Here is a 19191-nt window from a genome sequence, read left to right on the forward strand (position 1 = left end):
CAGAGCTGGGGGCCGGCGCTTCCCTGTGAGAGGGCGCAGCCAGGAGGAGGGAGCCCAGGGCTGGCCCGGCTGGCATGTGGAAAGGCTGGGGGGTGGTCTGCGCCAGAGCCCCTGCCCCCAGGCACTGTGACCCAGCTGTGGACACCACCCAGAGGCCTTCACTGATGGCATTCCTCCCGGTCACTGGGACCCAGCGCCTTTCTCAGGAGTCACAGCTCCGGGCCTGGCATCCCCACCCCCCACCTGCATCTCCATGGCCTGAGCCTCCCTCCCTCCGCCTGCACCCTACACACACTCTGGGAAAGGTCTGTGGGGAAGGGCTCCCCTAGCCACCTGGTTGTCACCCCTTCTGTTTTTCCCAGGGGAGGAGGCGTGCCCAGGAAGGGCAGGGCCCGGGCCTTGGCACAGAGTCTTGTGCGTGGAGGCAGGTGCCCTTGCCTGGGCCCATTCTGCTAGTACTTGCACGGATGGGTCTGGGGGGGGGGGCGGCTGTGTGAGCCGCCCCTTCCTCGGGGCCCTGGGGGTTGGCCAACGGGGACACAGGCCCGTCCCTCTGTCTCCCAGGCTGCGGCAGTGGGCCTGGCCCTGAGCTGTTACCACTGGTACCATTAATGGGGTGCCCTCTGTGTGCCCGGCTCCATAGAGCCCAGCTGCCCTGCTAGGTAGGAGTTGGGCCCCTCTGCGATTCCAGACGCAAGGCTTATCTGTCACATCACTGGCGGCTCCAGGAACCCACCGGGGCCAGGCCCACCAGCTCCAAGCTTTCACTGAACCAGACTTCTCAGAGCAGAGTGTGGAGGAGGCCTGCCTGCCCACTGCCCAGCAGGGGCCAGAGGATGATGCCCCCCTTTTAGGGGTCCTTTTAGGGACCACAGGCACCAGGCTGGACCAAGGGGACCCAGTTAACCCACTCCTTGGTTCTGAAGGAGCACATCCCCCATGCCCCAGCCAGGGGGTTGGAGTACCATGGAGGTCAGCGCGCAGGATGGGAGTCGGGGAAAGGCACCCCCCCCCAAAGTCCTCGGGTGGCTCTATTCAGAGATGGACAGACGGATAAGAAGGAGGCTGCGGATCCTGGACCTCTCTCGGCTCCCAGGGGGAGAGGGGGCCCCCAGCTCGACCAAATGAAACCCATCTGAGAAGCAAATTCGTGCTCCATGAAGGTTGCTGTATTTTTTCAACCCACCATCCAAGTGGCAGGTCTCCCCTGTGCCAGCTGCCTCCGTCCCCCAAGGGGCTTACAGTCTCTGGGGGGTGGGGTGGGGTGAAAGCCTGGAGTGTGTCTGGTGCAAGGGAGGGGTGGCTCAGGCCCCGGGGCTGAGGAGGGGTTGGGGTGAGGGCTTCCTCTGGTGGGGCTCGTCCTCAGAGGAGGGGCAGTGTGGAGGCCCCCAGCTGGGAGAGAGTGGGGAAGGTGCTCCAGGTGGAAAGAGCTTCCTGAGCAAAGGTGTGGAGGGGTCAGTGTGGGCACATGACGGATAAGCTGGTGAGGGGCCGGCTGGCACGGGTCCTGAGAGGGACAGCCTGGGGGTGAGGCCCTGGGAAGAACTTCAGCAGGCAAGGGAAAGACCCATCTGCCCATTTCACGTGTGGGGAAACCAAGGCTGAGAAGGGAGGACCCGGCTGAAGGTCAGGCGGGCCTTCAGGTGGCTGCGTGGGAGGGGGGGGGTCCCTGCCAGGGAGGGACCTTCTCTGGACTCAGCCCTGCGACGGCTCTCGGGAGGAAGGTCTTACGACCCATTTTACAGATGGAGTAGCTGAGGCGGAGCGGGCAGAGACCGTCACCTCAGGCCACACAGCTCATCCGCGCCCCCCCGGGAAGGTCTGGCTCCGGCCCAGGCTGGGTCTGCTGCGAACCTCAGGTGCCCACGAGGGTAGGGGTCAGGGTGGAAGGGGACCTGGAGTCCCCTGGACTGACCGAGGGAGGCCCGCCACTTGGTGACTCTAGAGCTCCAAGCCAGAGACAAACCGAAGACTCAGGTGTGGGGAGAGTCCTGGTGAATGGCTCCATCCCCCGTGGCTGCCCTTGGAGGGCCTTCTCGGCGCTCAGGACGCCGGCAGGCCATGCCGTGGGCTCTGGTCGGGTGGAGTCCCCCTGACCTCCGCAGCTGCATTCGCGGGACCCTGCCCGGACCTCACAGTTGGTCTCTGGGAGACCTGGCCTGCCTCCTGTCCCCTGGGCTTTCCTCAGTCTTCTGGGGCCATGAGGTGGTGGGCAAGGAGCAGACGGGTGTGAGGCTTCTTTGTTGAATCTAGATCTTTCTTTCAAATGGAAAAATGTTAGCAACCAAGCTCTCGGTGGACAGGGTGGGGCTGACCGACTCGGTGGGCGCAGGGAGGGAGAGGAGGGTGAGGGAGCACGGCTGGAGGTCACTGCGGCCTGGCTGCCACCTTCTGAAGGAAGGAGAACTGTCTGCTGGCAAATTCCCGGGCGCCGGGCTCTGGGTCTTTTTTGAGATCTTCGAAAGCTCCAGGGGAGGAGACACAAGTCAGAGGTGACCCGGGGTCCCGTCTGCCCACAGCCCTGTCCTGGTGGAGGGAGCCTGGGGTCCGGGACCCTCCTTCCAGCAGGGGTGGGGGCAGCAGCGGGACGTCACCCAGATCCCACCTCCTCTGCCTCCCAGGCCTGGGGTGCTGCCCTCCCCAACCCCACCTCTTCCTTGCCCCTCACTTTTGGGAGCCTCAGGTGGCGTGAGTGGGTGTGAGCCCCCATCTCACACTCGAGGTGGGGGGACGTGGGGTTGCTTACTAGAGAACAGCAGGTTTGTGTCGACACTGTTCACCGTCTGGGACACGGCCTGGGGGTGGTAGCAGATGGTGTAACCTGTGTGACACATGGAGGCACCGGCCGGTGGCAGGGGGCTTGCTGGCAGGTGGGGGCTCAGACCCTCTCCCGCCCGTCCGGGGCCCCTCGCCCTCCACCCCTCCTCCTCTCTGCCCTCCGTTGCGGTGGCCTGGCAGGTGAGGGTCAGGGTGCTGGGGCAGGGCAGGCCCGGAGGGTCCCGGAGCCCGGCCGCCCCCACTCACCTATGAAGAGCGCTGCCCAGGTCTTGATGTGGTGGTGGCGGCTGTGCAGGGAGCTGAGGGCCTGCGCCAAGTGGATGCCAAACTCCTCCTGGCTGTGGGTCATCTGGCCGGAGGACAGCACGCCATGCTGGCTGGACTGCGGACCCCTTCCCAGCCCGGCCCCACCCCTGCGGCCCCTGGGGCTGGGTGTGCCGTGAGCGCTGGAGCAGCGAGCCTGGCCCCTGGCCCCAGCTACCCCGCCCGGCCTCCCCCGCCACGGCAGTGGATCCCTGCGCCCAGGCCCCTCACCAGGCAGGTCCAGAGGAAGTGGCGGGCGCTGAGGCCCCTCTCCCAGGCCAGCGTGCAGAACAGGGTGTGCCGAAGTGGCCACCGGAGCAGCACGGCGCAGCGGTACAGGGCAAACTTGGCCTGCTGCGGGGGCGGCCAGAGCAGGGGTCACCGGCCGCCCAGGCGCTCCGCGCCAGAGGGCTGTGCCCTCCGCAGACCACGAGCTTCACGTGGGGTCTGAGGCCTGATGCCGTCCCAAGGCTGTACTCCCAGCCCGCCCTCCGCCCCCGGGCCAGCCCTCACTCCTGCCCCAGGCTGGCCCTGTTCCTCCCATTCCTTTTGAAACTGGCCGCGTGTTGCCTGTCTTCCTGATGGCCAGGGTCCCGGGGAGCCGGGCTGTGTCTTACTGGCCTCTGCACTGGGCACGGCTGGCGCCTAGGAAGCTTGATCATTTCACTACGTTCAGTGAACGACCCGAGCCTCCAGCCTGTGTCCGGTGCTGGGGACACTGCAGTGAGCACAACAGGCTGGGTCCTGCCCCCACGGACCGCACAGCTGCGCGTGTGCACAGGTGTGTGTGTGTGTGTGTGTGTGTGTGTGTGTGTGTGTGTGTGTGCGCGTGCGCGCGCACAGGGTGGACCTCAGTCCACCAGGGAAAACACCCTGGGTCCACACTGCTGCCCCAGGGAGCAGCCTTGCCCTCGGGCGGCCCTACTGCCATCTGCAGAGCCTCAGCCCCGGCCCCCACCCCCCAGCCCCACCCAGGAGAAAGCCCCTCAGCAGGCACTGACCGTGACGACGGCTGGACAGCAGTCCTTCAGGTGCAGGAGCAGGGGCACCATGCTCTGGTGTACCTGGGTCCGCAGGCCCCTCAGCTCCCTGTCCACCATGGCTGCCACGAGGTCCCCGAACAATGCCATGGCCGCCGCTCGGATCCCATCCCGCTCCTGTGAGGCAGAGGCTCAGAGCCTCAGCCGAACCCGCCTGGGGCCCCCCATCCCCACCCATCCGGGACCCCCACCCTGTGGAGGGGATGGGGCTCAGTTCCTGTGGCTGAGCCCCTTCCCCAGGCTCTGGGCCCCTCGGGCAGGGTCGCGCCTCACCCCCCCCCCCCCCCCCCCCCCCGTCACACAGGCCCCCTCGCAGGTCCCAGGCCTTCCGCAAGAACCCGAACTCATGTCTCCTTCACTCGCAATCTCATCCTGACCACCCAAGGGTCACGAAGGCGGCTGGGGGGGCGGGGCTCATCCCTCTAGTTCCCCAGTGAAGGGAAACAGTCCCTGTGGACACGGGACAAGGAAGGCGAGGACTGCAGGGCTGAAGGGGTGAAGGCTGCCTCGGGTCCAGCCTTGTGGAGAAGGGGTCGAGCGCCACCTGGCGGCCACTCGGCCCGGCTCGGCCCAGGTGTCCCATTGCACACCCAGGTATCTCCCGGGGTCTCTCCCCAGCCCAGGGGGAGGGAGCTGGGGTCCCCCTGCCTTTGAGGACCAGGGGTAGGCACAGGAGGGGCACAGGTAGGGGCACCCTGCCTCCACCCGGGGGCACTCACGTCGTCAAAAAAGGAGCGGGCATTGATGGCGACCCTGAGGCTTTGGGCGGCTGCGCTGTGTGCCCCCAGGCGGTGCAGCACGTCCGACACGGTGCCCATGACCTGCACGACCACCTGCTCGCTGTTGTGGAAGAAGCCGTCGAGGAAGGGCGGCAGCTGTCTGCGCAGCAGGCTTCCCTAGGGGTGGCGGGGGCCGGCGGGCTGAGGGCGCTGGGACGGGTTACTCCTGTGCCCTGCCCCGCCCCTGCCAGTTGCACCTGGGACCAACTCGGGCCCTCCCCCGCGGCCCCTCCCTGGCCCCCATCCTGGCCTGGGCAGCTGCACTGCCCCTGCATGCCTGCCCGGCACTGTGCCCCCAGCCTCGCTGGGATCCCACCCTGGCTCTGCGCACAGGGCAGCTGTGCTCCTACTCTGGTCTGCCTACAGGAGCTGTGTGGGCATGGATGGGGCGTTCCCTCTCTGCGGGGGGCCTCCCGGGGTTAAGGGATATTAAGCCCCGGCTAGTGGGCTCCCAGCTGCTGCTGCTTTCTCCTGTCCCCCTGCTGGCCAGAAGGCCCCTCGCCCAGTCCTGGGGACCACCCTCCCCTTCCTCCTCCTCACCCCGCCTTTGCCCCCGTTCCCGGCCTCCCTGTGGGTCAGCCGGGGCCTGGGGGCAGACAAGGTTGGTCAGGTGTGCACGGACTGAGCTCACCGGCCCCTCCCATCACAATGACCACTTCCCACGTTTACACTGCTTTACACAAGATTGAGTTCATTTTCAGCCAGTTCTGTCGGCTCATCTTGTTTGCCTGGCGATGGGTAACTGTCCAGATGAACGGCTGGACGGCAAGATGTCGGCAATTGGATGTTTCCCGCCATTGGGCCCCTTATCAGTGATAGCGTGTGAGAGCCAGGGTGATTTTTACAACTTTAAAACAAGTTTTAGGCCACATCATTGGCTTCCTGAGCTGTTTGGTTTACAATATTAAACGTTTTCAGCCAATGAGTCAATCAACAGCAACAAACCCTTTCTGAGCACCTACTGGGCCCAGTGAGGGTGCTGGGATAGGGCCAGGGTTCTGGCGGAGGATGGAACAGGCAGAGTGGGGTTTAATGGGAAAGACCAGAAATACACAAAGCACGCACAACACAATGCGTGCCAGAAGGTGGCAAGCAATCTGAGAGAAGAGGCGATGGAGCAGGCTGCAGTGGAGGCCGTGGGGTGGTGGTGGTGAAAAAAAAATTTAATTTTAAGTAAGTAGGATCAGAGAAAGTGTCACCAAGAAGGTGGCCACTGAGGGAATTCTTACAGAGGTGCTGGAAAAGCATTCCAGCAGAGGGTGCAGCTTGTGCAAAGGCCCTGAGGCAGGAGCACACCTGCCCTGTTTGTGAGCAGAGGAGAGACTGATTCAGAGCATCACAGGAGCCTACTGGCTGCTGGGGGGCCTGCACTGAAAAGGAGAAGGGGCAGCTGTTGGGACCGGGCAGAGGGGTGCGGTGGTCTGGGGGAGATGCTGGTGGTTTCAGTGAGGGCAGCAGGGCAGTGGGAGAACGGGCGCATTCTGGGTTTGCTTTCATTGCCTGGATGGTCCCAAGGTTTGGGGTCCCTGTCAACTGAGATGAGGGTTGCAGGAGGCACCTGTTTGGGCAGGGGGAAGGGTTGGGGTGAGGAGTTTGTTGTGCACATGCTGAGCTTGAGATGCCAGCTAGGATCCGAGCAGTGAGTCACGGCTGGAGTCCAGGGCCGGGGTTGGGATACTGATCCGGGGACCGTCGGACAGTAGATGGTACTTAAAGATTGGAGAAGGCCAGCAAGGGAGCGGCAGAGACAGGGCAGAGGAGTGGGAAGGAGTGGTGAGAGGCAGGATCCAGGGGCGGGGGAGAGGCCAGCGGAGCTGAGAAGGCTGTGGGGGCGACGTGGGAGGGAAATCGAGTGAGCGAGGAGTCCTAGATCAAGGGGATGGAAGTCCCCTAGACCCGTGTGCTGACGGGCCCAATAAGGGGTCCCGCGGTGGGAGGTCACAGGTGCCATGCGCAGGGGTGCGGCAGGCTGGTGGCGCGGTGGGGCTTGCAGGCTGCCTCCAGGGCTGCCTGACTCCAGGCCTACATGTGTACTGTTTCCAGTGGGATATCTCATTAAGCGTTGTGGTGACGGCGTCTTCATACAATCTCCAACAAGCACAAGGCCTCTTGCGAAGGGGGCTTCTGTTGCGGTGGCCGCGTGAGTGCCCAGGAGATGGACTCCCCCTGAGGCACCACGCCTCGGTCCATTGACTGGAGCAGAAGTGAATGAAGCCCTTGTGGGCTGTGCCCTCAAAGGGTAGGGTGTGCTGCTGGCTGGAGTGGACATGGTGGGCGGCACCCGGGGCTGGGGGCAAGGGGCGCACAGCGAACCAGGAGGAGCCTGCTCTCCCCGAGACTGCAGACCGGATGGCCGCACCCCTGGGAGAGAACGCACGTCTGCCTTGTTAAAGCCGCAGTTAGCTTGGCTCTTCGGCACGGGCTACACCTCTGGCCTCCTCGACAGTTTCTGTTTGACGGTAGACAGGTGGCTGAGAAGGTGTGCACCGGCGGGTGGGGACAGTCCCGTGGGTCCCTGCACAGGGCACCTCTCTGGTGTGGGGGCAGTGACCATTGACCCTCAGCCCTGTGTCCTGCCCCATCCCTGTCTAGGTCAGCCGGTCGTGGCCCCACGCCAGCAGGCCTCCTTGGCCGGCAGTGCTCTGGATCCGCCTGTTGCCTCAGCCCCGCTGTGGCCAGCAGTCCACACCCCGCTTGGGAGCCATGCCCCTTCCCCGGCCTTGGCCGTCCTCGTCTGGTTGCCCTACTGTCTGTCTTCTCCATTCCCCACGGGGCCCCCCCCCAGCGCAGGGCATGGAGGCACATGGAAACTTCCTACTGATTGTCCATCTGCAGGAACAGCCGGAGAAAGGTGTATGGATGACGGACCACTGACTGACCGAGTGACCGACTGAATGAATGAATGAGAGAGCAAATGTGAATAACTGAGTGAATGCATATTATATAAAGAATGAACAAAATTAATGAAAGAATAAGTCATAAATGAAGGGCCCAAGGACCAAATAGATGGGCGGATAGGTGAGTGGATGGATGGATAAGCAGATGGGTGGATGGTTGAGTGGACAGGGGGATGGACAGATGGATGGGCGCATGGGTGGATGAATGGATGGATGGGCAGATGGGTGGGCAGATGGGTGGGTGGATGGGCAGATGGATGGGCTGATGGATGGGCTGATGGGTGGATGAACGGATGGATGGGCAGATGGATGGGCTGATGGGTGGATGAATGGACAGGTGGATGGATGAATGGATGGGTGGGCAGATGGATGGGCTGATGGGTGGATGAACGGATGGATGGGCAGATGGGTGGGTGGATGGGCAGATGGATGGGCTGATGGATGGGCTGATGGGTGGATGAATGGACAGGTGGATGGATGAATGGATGGGTGGGCAGATGGATGGGCTGATGGGTGGATGAACGGATGGATGGGCAGATGGGTGGGTGGATGGGCAGATGGATGGGCTGATGGATGGGCTGATGGGTGGATGAATGGATGGATGAGCAGATGGGTGGGTGGATGGATGGACAGGTGGATGGATGAATGGATGGATGGGCGGATGGGTGGATGAATGGATGGATGGGCAGATGGATGGGTGGATGGGTGGGTGGATGGGCAGATGGATGGGCTGATGGATGGGCTGATGGATGGGCTGATGGGTGGATGAATGGACAGGTGGATGGATGAATGGATGGATGGGCAGATGGGTGGGTGGATGGATGGACAGGTGGATGGATGAATGGATGGATGGGCGGATGGGTGGATGAATGGATGGATGGGCAGATGGATGGGTGGATGGGTGGGTGGATGGGCAGATGGATGGGCTGATGGATGGGCTGATGGATGGGCTGATGGGTGGATGAATGGACAGGTGGATGGATGAATGGATGGATGGGCAGATGGGTGGGTGGATGGGCAGATGGATGGATGGACAGATGGATGGAAGGACAGATGGATGGGCAGATGGGTGGGTGGATGAATGGATAGGTGGACGGATGGGTGGGTGGATGGGTGTATAGGTACATGGATGAGTGGATGGGCAGATGAATGAAGAAGTGCTAGTCTCCCTTACTAAGTACCTACGATGTGCCATGTGCAGGGCAAAGGGCTTTGCCAGGAGCGACCTTAATGGAGATCTCCTCTTAACCATGCGGAGACATGAAAGGTGAACAAAATGGGAGTGAAGTGGGCTGACAGGCAGAAGGCTGCAGAATCTCTTTGGAACCTGGCCCTTGTGTGGCCCTTCTGCCATCAGATGCTTTCTGCCACAGCCCTGGAAGTCCTTATGTTCAGCAGAGGAGATGGGGTCTGGGCATCTTGCTGTTTTCTTGGGTGTTCACGTAGCCCCTGGGGTGGATGGGGGAGGTAGAGGCCGTGCACCTCCAGATCAGGTGGGAAAATCTCTCCGCTATTTCTCTTGTATGGCAGCAGTCACCGGCAGGTCTCCCACCGGGGCCAGGGATAAAAGGCTGCAGCCTGTGACAGCAAATGGCTGGAGGGGACCCCTGTGCCGCATGGACTCAGCATGGCACTCATTGACAGGTGCTATGACCACTCGCCTGTCACAGAGATGGACATTGACCCCGGCCCAGGCGCTGAAGAAACGTGCCCGCTAGAAAGTGCTGGGGTGAGGATGGGATGGGCCTGGTAACCTGCTGGGTCACCTGGGCGCCCCACCGCAGCATGGCACACCCTAGGAAGCCACAGCAGGGGCGACATCGGGCTCCAGTGGGATGGCCAGATGCCCCGGGGGCTGTGTCTTGAGCCTTCTCTTCTGCCTCTTTGCTAAGGCCCCCTGCTGTTCATCATGGGATGTGGGCTGTTCCAGCGATGGGGGGTTGGAAGGGGATGGATGGGTCACCAGGGGATGGAAAGTCCCGCCCCTGAGATTCTCAGGGCAAGTTCCCCTCTGAGGGCCAGGCTTGGGTGCCACCTGGTGGGCCCCTCCTTGGCCCCTGGAGGTCTGCGATAGCATTGTCTCCCTCCTGGGTGTGGAGGGGACACCATCCCTGGGGAATAGACACTTTACCCCCCCCAACAACCCTACCGAGAGGCCATCACCAACCCCATTCTACAGATGAGGACACTGAGGCCCGGAGAGGTGGTCATGTGTCCCCAGCTACGCTGCGGGAAGGGACAGAGCCAGGATTCCGACCCTGTAGGCCCATCCACACCCCATGCACCCAGCTGCTCTGGCGCGTGTGTGTGTGTGTGTGTGTGTGTGTGTGTGTGACAGGGCCCTTACCTTCTCTGGGTGGAAAAGGATGTTTCCTAGGCCCTGCAGGCTCAACACACGGACCTCGGGGCTGGGGTCCCTGAGGCTTCGGGCCAGCGCAGTCAGGGCAGCCTGTCTGGGGAGCACCTCCAGCAGGGCAGGGCTGTAGAGGAACTGGGGCAGTCCCCAAGGGCAGGCGGGTCAGGCCTGGCACCTTCTTGTAGGCAGCCTCTGTCTGCGTCTGGGAGCAGGGCTCGAGGACCGGGGTCTGGCAGGTGTGTTGGGGGGGGCTGCGGGTCAGCACTCTCTGGGTGTCTTGGTTAACACGTATTTGAAACTCACCTCCACGCTGCTTCAACTCTTCAATGTACGGCTGGGAAGCCAAAGCCCAGAAGGGGAAAGAGCCTTGCCTGATGTCACACAGCAAGGCTGGGGCCAATGTACAGCCATGGCCTGGCTCATGGGACACCTGGGGACGGAGCCCTGCAGAGGGTGGCTCAGACCTTCCTGCTATGGGTGGGGTGGGGAGCGGCACCGGGCTTTGGTTTGGGCTTCTCTCTGCTGACGTCCGTTATGGAGACGCCACACGAGCCCCGCCATGGCCCCAGCTCCAGTGGCAGGGACGGTCACAGCCCCGGGCCTCTCTAGTTCTAACCAGGGCCCTCTTGGCCTCCCAGGCCCCGGGGCGGAGCTGAGCCCAGTTCTGCCGGACCGGCCAGCTGTGTGGGGGTCGGGCCAGGGAGGGAGAGGTGGGCGGATAGGTTCGTCCAGGCTACAGGCTGACGGGGGCCTGAGAAGTGGGGGGCCCAGCCACGAGCCCCAGACCATGGACCGCCCGGGAACCAGAAGGGGGAAGGAGGGGGTAGGAGGGGTCATCTGGCTGGGCCTCCATCCAGGCAAGGTCCTGAGGGGGGCTCTGAGCAGCTGGAAGAGGAGGCTGTGTCTGAGGGCTCCCCCTCGCCCCGCCCAGGCCCCTACCTCGGTGAGGATTAGAATGGCCGCCTTCCTCTCCCGCTCCTCCTTGCTCTGCAGCCTGGGCAGCAGCAGGCTGGTCACTGCCTTGATCTGCTTGCAGTGGTTCTGCACCATGGCCCTGGGGTGAGGGGAGGAGGGTGGGGCGGGGCCTGGGTGTGCGGGTACGGCCCGGGCTCCATCTCCCACTACCACCCGGCCCAGCAGGGGTGGCTGGGCACCCAGTGCTTGGAGTGTGTGATGCCCCTCTGTACCCCCTGGCCGCCCACTGGCTTCCAGGCCTGGGCTGCGTGTGTGCGAGACAGAGGAGCAGGCCCCCGGGGGCCTCCGGCCGGGGTGAAGCTAGCCAAAGACCCCTGTACCCACGGGCTCCCAGTGGGTGTGCGTGTGACCAGGCCCGAGGACACGTGTGAGTTCATGGGGGCTGTGCTCAGGGCGGGCCCTGGAGGTCACCGTGGCCAATACACTCAGCTTCCTGGGCAGGTGGTGGACTGGGTCAGGCCCTGTCCCCTGGCCTGGCCCCACTCCTACCTGGCTAGGAGACCCACGCCCTGCGGGTAGGTGTGGGTGGTGGTGAAGAGCTTCCAGGCGCCCTGCAGCTCCAGGTGTGCAAAGTCCTGCCAGTGCCCCGTGGTGGACAGCAGACTTTTCAGCGCTTCCAGGGACATGCTGCGGGGAGACAGGGGGGTCACCGGGCCAGCCCTGCCACTGGGGAGGGGGCCCGCTGCCCTGGGTGGAAAGGTCCATTCTGGCTCCTGTCCTGGCCCAGGGCCCCAGCAGCCTCGAGGCCTCCCTGCAGGTGAGGCCCGGTATGGGCGGGAGCTGTGCTGGCTGAGGGGGGCGGCAGGAGTCCATTCAGCCCCCCGGCCTGGGCTCTAGGATCAGTTGCTGGGCCAGGAGACTGGAGGTGCCCCTTTAGGAGTGGAGGGCGCTGTGGGAGGGTGTGAGATTGGCCTGGGGCACAGACAGTGTGAGATGTGCTTGGAGCATCTCAGGGGATCCCCGGTTGTGTCCGGGGCTGGCTTTCCGAGGCTGCAGCTCTGGGGACAGGCCTGGAGGTCAGTGGGCTCCCACGGCACGGGGTACAGAGGGGCCTGGCTGAGCCTTGGGGGATGTGCCATTTAAATGTGGGGCCAAAGGGTGCTGCAGGGAGGGAGGAAGCGAGCTGGGGAGCATGGTGTCCTGCAAGCCCGGAGAAGTGTCCACTTGCCACCCTGGACGCCGCTCTGCCCTCAGGGGACACAGGTTCCACTGGCCACAGGCGCGTGTGCGCTCAGGAGGGTACACCAGACACAAAGCAAAGTGAGACCTTGTGCTCGTCAGCTACCAGAGGTGCGAGTGCCCTGTCCTGGTCACATGGCCCGGCTGGGGCAGCGGGAGTGAAGGCCATCTCGGCCTCTGGCTCCAAGCCCGCTCAGTGATGTTTCAGTTACAGGCCCGGGGCTGCCCCTAGCTCTGCAGGCAGGACACAGGGAGAAGGCCCGGGGCACACAGGCCCTGGAATAGCAGGGTGGCCCCGCTCGGTGGTCTGTCTCCCATCCCAGCCACCCTGCGCCTTGTCACATCTGCCTGGCCCCGTGTGACTGGTTGAATCACCCTGGATGTGTGAGCAAGGCCCCAGGATGAGGCTGTCAGCTCGGACCAGGCATGATTCTGAGCAACACCCAGTGTCAAGGGATGGAGTTCCACGCCGTCAAAGTCCCCGATGGCGTCAACACCAACGCCAGGTGGCTGGTCCTGTCACCCCAAGATAGGCCCCTGAAAGCAGGATTTTCCAGGTCACTGGTCTCAGCCAGAGTGACGACAGTTTCAGGAGAAGGGGACGTCAGGGTGGAGTAGTGCTCTGTCCCTTCCGTGTCGACTCTTGGAAGCTTCCGGTCCCCAGGCACCCAGGCCATCAGTGTGCAGGGTTGCCTTGCCCCAGCAGCCGCACCAGGGCTCTGGAAAGATGGCATTCGGCCAACTTGGGCATTCTCGGTGGATCAGCAACCCCTGCAGGACCCTGAAATCTGGAACCACCACCAGCCTAGGATGCCTGGCGATGCCCAGCCACGTGCGTGGCCTGGAATCCACGCAGCCCGCAGACCAACTGGACACGGAGGCCCTCGAGCATGAGCCCAGCTGTGCGGGTTCCGAGGCTGTCCGCCCTCAGCCTGACCCCAGCGACGCCCGCCCCAGGGGCGGCCAGACTGCACCCCCCTGACCCCCGGCGGTGAACTTGTACGGTAGCCTTCAGCTGTGGTAGAACACACGCGACACGTTTCCCATCTTACCCACTTCTGCGACGGTTCGGCGGACCTAAGTGCATTTCGCATTGTCCAGCTGTGGAAAGTGTCCCCGTTCAAGGGCACGCCCCTTCCCCAGGCCCCGCGCCACCATCTGCGCTCCGTCTGCATGGGCGTGGCGGCTCCAGGGCCCTCCCGCAGTGCGGTTCATGCAGTGTGTGTCCCTCGGGGACCGGCTTATCCGGCGCAGCACTCGTGAGCACACGGCGCAGCCCTGTTGTAACGGGTCAGCACGGGCCCCGGTTCCCTGATCTGGGCACCCGGTAACGGACACTGGGGCGGCTTCCACATCGTGGCTCCTGGGAAGGATGCTGCTGTGCACATGGTGTGCGGGCAGCCGGGTCGCTGTCTCGGGGCATCTGCCCAGACCTGGGACAGCTGGATCATGTGGTGGTTCTGTGTTTGACCCTCCGAGGAGCTGTCCCACTGCGTTCTGCAGTGGCTGCACCATTTTACACCCCCACCCGCGGGGACTGTGTTTGGAGGTGGCCATCTTCCTGCGTGTGAGGGTCTCCTGCGTCACCAGCATCTGCCGCCTTGGCTGCGTGTGCGGACGGGCTGAGGGGAACAGGGCGGGCGGGTGTGTGAAGCCTGCGTGGGGTGGGCACCGAGCTGGGCGTTCCGAGCATCATCCGTCTGACCCGCTGATGCCTCGGGCGCAGGCCGTCAACGTCCCCGGTGGCGTCAACACCAACGCCAGGTGGCTGGTCCTGTCACCCCAAGATAGGCCCCTGAAAGCAGCATTTTCCAGGTCAATACCCAATGTCTGCTGCTGTCCCCAGCAATGCCATGCGGACATGAGGCCCTGGCCTCCTCTTTCGGGCCTGGAGTCAGATGCCCTCTCAGGAGTCCCCCGGTCTCATGTGAGCCGCAGGAGGGCAGCGCTGGGTCCTCCTCACCCAGACAATGCCACTCTGGCCACCCGTCCCCAGTGCTGATCAGACCCTGCCACTCCCTCTGCACAGAGCCCTCCGTGGCTTCCCACTGCTCTGGTGTAGAGGCTGACTTCGAGGCCTCCATCCCGTTTCCTCCCTCGTGTCCCCTCCCCCTAAGGCTCTCTGCCCTCCCTGCCCCCACCCAGGGACTTCAGCCATCAGTCAGGTCTCAGCTCAGATGTTCGGTCCTCAGGGACCACACGGCAGGTGGTGTGCTCCGGGTCATCCTCTGTGGAGGCGGTGACTCTCAGGGCCCTCTCCATAGTGAGTCATGTGTCCATCTGTCACCGGGCCATCACCTGACTCCCTCTGCATTTCCCGGGGCTGTGAGCTCCTGAGCAGAGGGACCATCTCTGGTGATCAGTGTGGTCTGGGGCACAGCAAGCGCCTGTCGGTATTGAAGTGCTGACAGTTGGGACACAGTGGCCCCTACAAATGTTGACAAGGACAGCCGTCCATCAGTCCTTCTACTTCTCCTTTCCTGCAAGAGCTGTAGGGAGCATGGAGCAGGGGTGGGGGCATGGCTGAGGCCACGGGCCAGGGGCTGGCTGGGCCAGGAGAGGAGGCAGATCCGGGCAGGGCTGCGGGGACCCAGGGGTGGTAAGAGAAGACAGAGTGCCATGTCGGCTCCTCCCTGCTCCGGAGTCCTTGCTCACCTCCCCGGGAAGTCACACCTCCTTGCAGATTCCAGGGGCCCCAAGACCATGACACACCAACTGGGCAAATGGACAAGGTGCTGGGGCTGGGGTCGTGCAATCAAACCCTCACCTTCACCTTCACCGAGGCCCGGAGTGTTGGCCACTTGTCCAGGGTCACTCATTAAGTTGGGTCCAGAACAGAGGCTGCCCAGTCCACCACCGCTCCTGACCTCACGGCCATGTGGGCAGGGACTCCCCCTCACCATACAGAGTGCTCGTGGGGGAGGTTAGGTTGGGGTCTTAGATCTCAGATCCAGGCCCGGACAGTGTATCGTTACTAATTGCTTGTTGGTTCCTTGTCAAGTGCCAAAACCCAGGACTGTGAACAGTGTTTTAAATAAAAAATCTTTAAATTTAAAGCTTTAGGTTTATTTTTATTTATTTATTTTTAAAGCTTTAAGTTTAAAAGACAAGTAATCAGGAGACAAGAAGCAAAAAGGAAGTACCAGGCACTATAGGGAGGTACTGAAAATTAACTTTAAATATGAGCTTCCTGGGAGCCAGGGCTAAAGGAAAATATGTTGGTTGTACTTATAAACGGTCCAAGAGAGTGTCTGAAATAAAGAGAAATCGGATGCCCCATGAGAATTAAAGAGTCAATCCATGATGGAGAAACTAAAGGAATGCCCCCTTTGTGGGGCAGGATGGACACTGGCTGGAGGAGGACCTAGCTGAGAACGGACTGAAGCAGTTACTGTCTCTAAAGAAAGGGGCTCTGTTCATCAGAGATGCAAAGGAAAGAGAAGGTCGCCCAGGCAGGGCTTGTGCATGCTCTTGCAGCACCGCCAGGGTGAGGGTGCCATGCCCAAACCCCCGCTTGCTGGTCCCAGAGGCCGGCCCAGCTCTGCAGGATGCCAGGGACCTCGGAGCCCTAGGAGTCTGAGCTGCCTCTAGGCTCACTGAGCTGCCACCCGGTGTCCGGCGCCATCCCCACGGCCAGGGACACCCGCAGGACAGGGGGCCTCTCAGCTGTGGGCGTCCAGATCCCCTCCTTGGCCTTGTCCCCCTACATGGTGCCAAAGCTGCCAGGCATCAGAGTCGGGATGGCAGGGATCCACCTGGGTGACAATGCCCTCTGAGGCCCTGGGAGCGGCTGCCAACCTTCCCACAACCCCTGGCCATTTGGTGGCATCGCTGTTGGTTGGCCTGCCCTTCCTTTGGGCCCCTTTGGGTTTCCCTCTGGGTAAGGAGGGGCCCAGGTCCTGTGCCCACTCCGGGGGGTATGGGAGCCCCGCCTGGACAATTAGAGCCCCACACGCTCCTGTGGCCCAGATGATCGGTTCAGGGGTGAGGATGTGATCTAAGACAGGCCAGTCAGAGCCAATGGGCTATGCCTGGGGTGAGAGTCTGTCCCTCAGTTGCTGGGGTCACCTCCCTCCTCCCTGGAGAGGACTCACCCAGAGAGAGGCCCAGCAGCTGGGGGTGGGGGAGAGGGTGGGTGCTGTTTGAGCATGTCCATCCAGCCGGTCGGAAAAGAAGGCTCCCCAAGTGGCCTAGTGAGACGGACGGACACCTGTGCTCTCCGTGGGAGCCGCAGTGAGACGGACGGACACCTGTGCTCTCCGTGGGAGCCCCAGTGAGACGGACGGACACCTGTGCTCTCCGTGGGAGCCGCAGTGAGACGGATGGACACCTGTGCTCTCCGTGGGAGCCACAGTGAGACGGACGGACACCTGTGCTCTCCGTGAGAGATGCAGTGAGACGGACGGACACCTGTGCTCTCCGTGGGAGCTGCAGTGAGACGGACGGACACCTGTGCTCTCCGTGGGAGCCGCAGTGAGACGGACAGACACCTGTGCTCTCCGTGGGAGCCCCAATGAGACGGACGGACACCTGTGCTCTCTGTGGGAGCCGCAGTGAGACGGACGGACACCTGTGCTCTCCGTGGGAGCCGCAGTGAGACGGACGGACACCTGTGCTCTCCGTGGGAGCCGCAGTGAGACGGACGGACACCTGTGCTCTCCGTGGGAGCCGCAGTGAGACGGACGGACACCTGTGCTCCCTGGGAGTTCCCATTCCACAGGGTGCAGGTAAGAGTTGGCGGTGCTGGCCTTGGGAAGGGAACGGCAGCATGGGAGTAGGACCACTATTTTAGGTGTTTTGAGGGACTCACAGGAGGTGAGGCTATCTGGGGGCCGAGCATTCCAGGAAGACGGGGCAGGAAGTGCAAAGGTGTTGAGGTAGGAACATGCTGGGTTTAAGGAAGAGCAGGGAGACCTCTGAGGCCGGAGCAGACGGTGTGAGCGAGGGGTATGTGGCAGCAAATGGGGTCCTGGAGGCAACAGGGAGCCAGAGGGAGAGGGGCCTTTGGGTCACTGGAAGGATCTGGCTCTTTCTGAATTAGGTGGGGAGGGCAGGGAGGCCTGGGGCCATGGACATGTTTTGAATGGCATCTGGGCTGCAGCGTGGAGGCAGGTGAGCGGGCTGGGGCTGGGGGGAGGAGGGGGGCAGGGGAGCAGGGAGGCTGGGCCCATGCGGGTAGGCGCAGGGCTGGGGGGGAGCAGATGGAGGGAGGTGGTTCACTGCAGCTCCCTCCAAGCCCTCCTACGTACGTTCTGGGAGGAGAACATTTTATTAGCTTATTAGGGAAGATTCATGCAGTTTGCATGGTTGATCGGAATAAAAAAGGAACTTTATGCACATTCGAATTCAGAAGCAATATGAGAAGAGACATTTTTTTCCAGTGACACGCCTTGGGTAGAGTTCTTATAACTGACCAATTACGTGAAGCACGTCATAATACAAACAAATGAAGAGTCAGCCCCAGCGTTTTTTAAACACTAGCTTGTCGGATTTCTCAAGACATGACTGGGCGTGGAGGGAGGGCAAGACAGCCAGCCTGGCCAGTGGCCGAATATAGCTGGGTGCGCACCTTCCTACACATGGTCCCGTCCATGCTGCACAGCGGGGCGGCGGGGGGGGGGGGGGTCAGAGGCCGCAACTGTCACGTCAGGGCAAAAATGCACCAGGGTCAGAGCTATGTACAAGGGGACCCAGAGGGGCTCAGCAATGGCCAGGGCCCCGCCCTGCCATTCCACAGACTCTAGCTCAGCAACTCATGGGCATGCTGTGTGTCTTGGGGAAAGCTTCTAACCCTCTCTGAGCCTCGGTTTCCTTACGTGTACAGTGGGGAAGACAACATTCATCTCACGAAATTCCTGCAAGGACCACATTCAGGGAAGATGGCGAGGGCTGTTCCGTGAAGTCCTCACATGCTAGCAGGCACTGAGTGTCTCTGCTGCCAAGTGACCTCGGGGAGCCTGGGAACAGACCCCATGCCTGCCCTGAGTCCCTCCGTGCTGACTGCTGCACTGGCCATCATGGTGTTCGGGGGTTGACTCGTGTCCCACCAAAAGCTATGCCCGAGTCCTAAACCCTGTACCTGTGAATGTGCCCTTATTTGGAAACAGGGTCTTTGCAGCTGGAATCAAGTTAGGATGAGGCCAGTAGGTTGGCCCTAATCCAGTATGACTGGTGTCCTTATATGAAAGGGGAACCGGCACAGAGACACGCAGGGGAGAGCAGCAGGTGAGGAGGGAGGCAGAGGGGGCAGCAACGTCGTCGGCAGGCCAGGGAGCACGGGGAGAGGAAGAAGCCGGGAGCGTCCTCCCCTACAGGCTTCAGAGGGAGCGCAGCCCTGCTGACACCTTGCACTTGGACTCGAGCTTCCAGAGCCGAGACTGCAGGCGCATGCATCCGTGAGCTGCCGGGTGCTACCGGCATTAGGAAGCTAATACCCATCTTTGTCCACGTCCCTGCAGGTGGAGCCTGCGCTCCAGGCTTACCTCTGCAGGCTGGACATGGCCGCCTCGGGGGCCTTCTGGCCAGGCTGGGGCTCATCCGGCAGGTTCAGCTCCAAGATGTAGTGCATCTGGGTGAGGAGGGCCAGGAGCAGCTCGGGGTAGGCCTCCTGCACCGCCTTCTTGAACTCCCGGGCAAACTGCAGCTCATGCAGGGTGTTCATGGCCTGTCGGGGGCAGGGGCACATCTGACCTGCGTCTTCCTCCTGTCACAGCCTCTGGGACCGGGGCCATATCTCTGAGATGTCCCTCGGGGGGCCCTGGCCCTCTCGGCTCCCTCCCTGGACCCACTTGAGGGCCTGTGCCCTCCATCCCAGCAGCGCCCGGGACAGTGCCCCCACCGGCCCATTCTGTCTGCAGTCCACCCGTGTCCAGCCCCTGATCCAT

General features: G+C 62.5%; 1 protein-coding gene across 10 annotated transcripts in view; it reads right to left on the reverse strand.

Moving 5' to 3' along the window:
• Positions 1-1782: 1782 nt before the first annotated feature.
• The window catches only part of LOC113936366 (maestro heat-like repeat family member 5), a 70671-nt gene continuing 53262 nt past the window's right edge, over positions 1783-19191 (reverse strand). For 4 of the 10 annotated variants that reach the window (XM_027619485.1, XM_027619466.1, XM_027619456.1 and 1 more), the window contains 10 exons: positions 18790-18971; positions 11618-11755; positions 11093-11207; positions 10145-10288; positions 4841-5017; positions 4083-4238; positions 3313-3435; positions 3025-3127; positions 2747-2821; positions 1784-2465 (listed from right to left, as the gene is read on the reverse strand). In XM_027619485.1, the coding sequence (XP_027475286.1) occupies positions 2368-2465; positions 2747-2821; positions 3025-3127; positions 3313-3435; positions 4083-4238; positions 4841-5017; positions 10145-10288; positions 11093-11207; positions 11618-11755; positions 18790-18971 (1311 nt within the window). In that variant the 3' untranslated portion in view covers positions 1784-2367. Of the gene's footprint in view, positions 2466-2746; positions 2822-3024; positions 3128-3312; positions 3436-4082; positions 4239-4840; positions 5018-10144; positions 10289-11092; positions 11208-11617; positions 11756-18789; positions 18972-19191 lie in introns of those variants that run through there. The other 6 variants (XM_027619476.1, XM_027619503.1, XM_027619439.1 and 3 more) reach the window with 5 other exon arrangements.

The sequence above is a fragment of the Zalophus californianus genome, chromosome 4 (genome assembly GCF_009762305.2).
Source record: "Zalophus californianus isolate mZalCal1 chromosome 4, mZalCal1.pri.v2, whole genome shotgun sequence".
NCBI classification, from domain to species: domain Eukaryota; kingdom Metazoa; phylum Chordata; class Mammalia; order Carnivora; family Otariidae; genus Zalophus; species Zalophus californianus.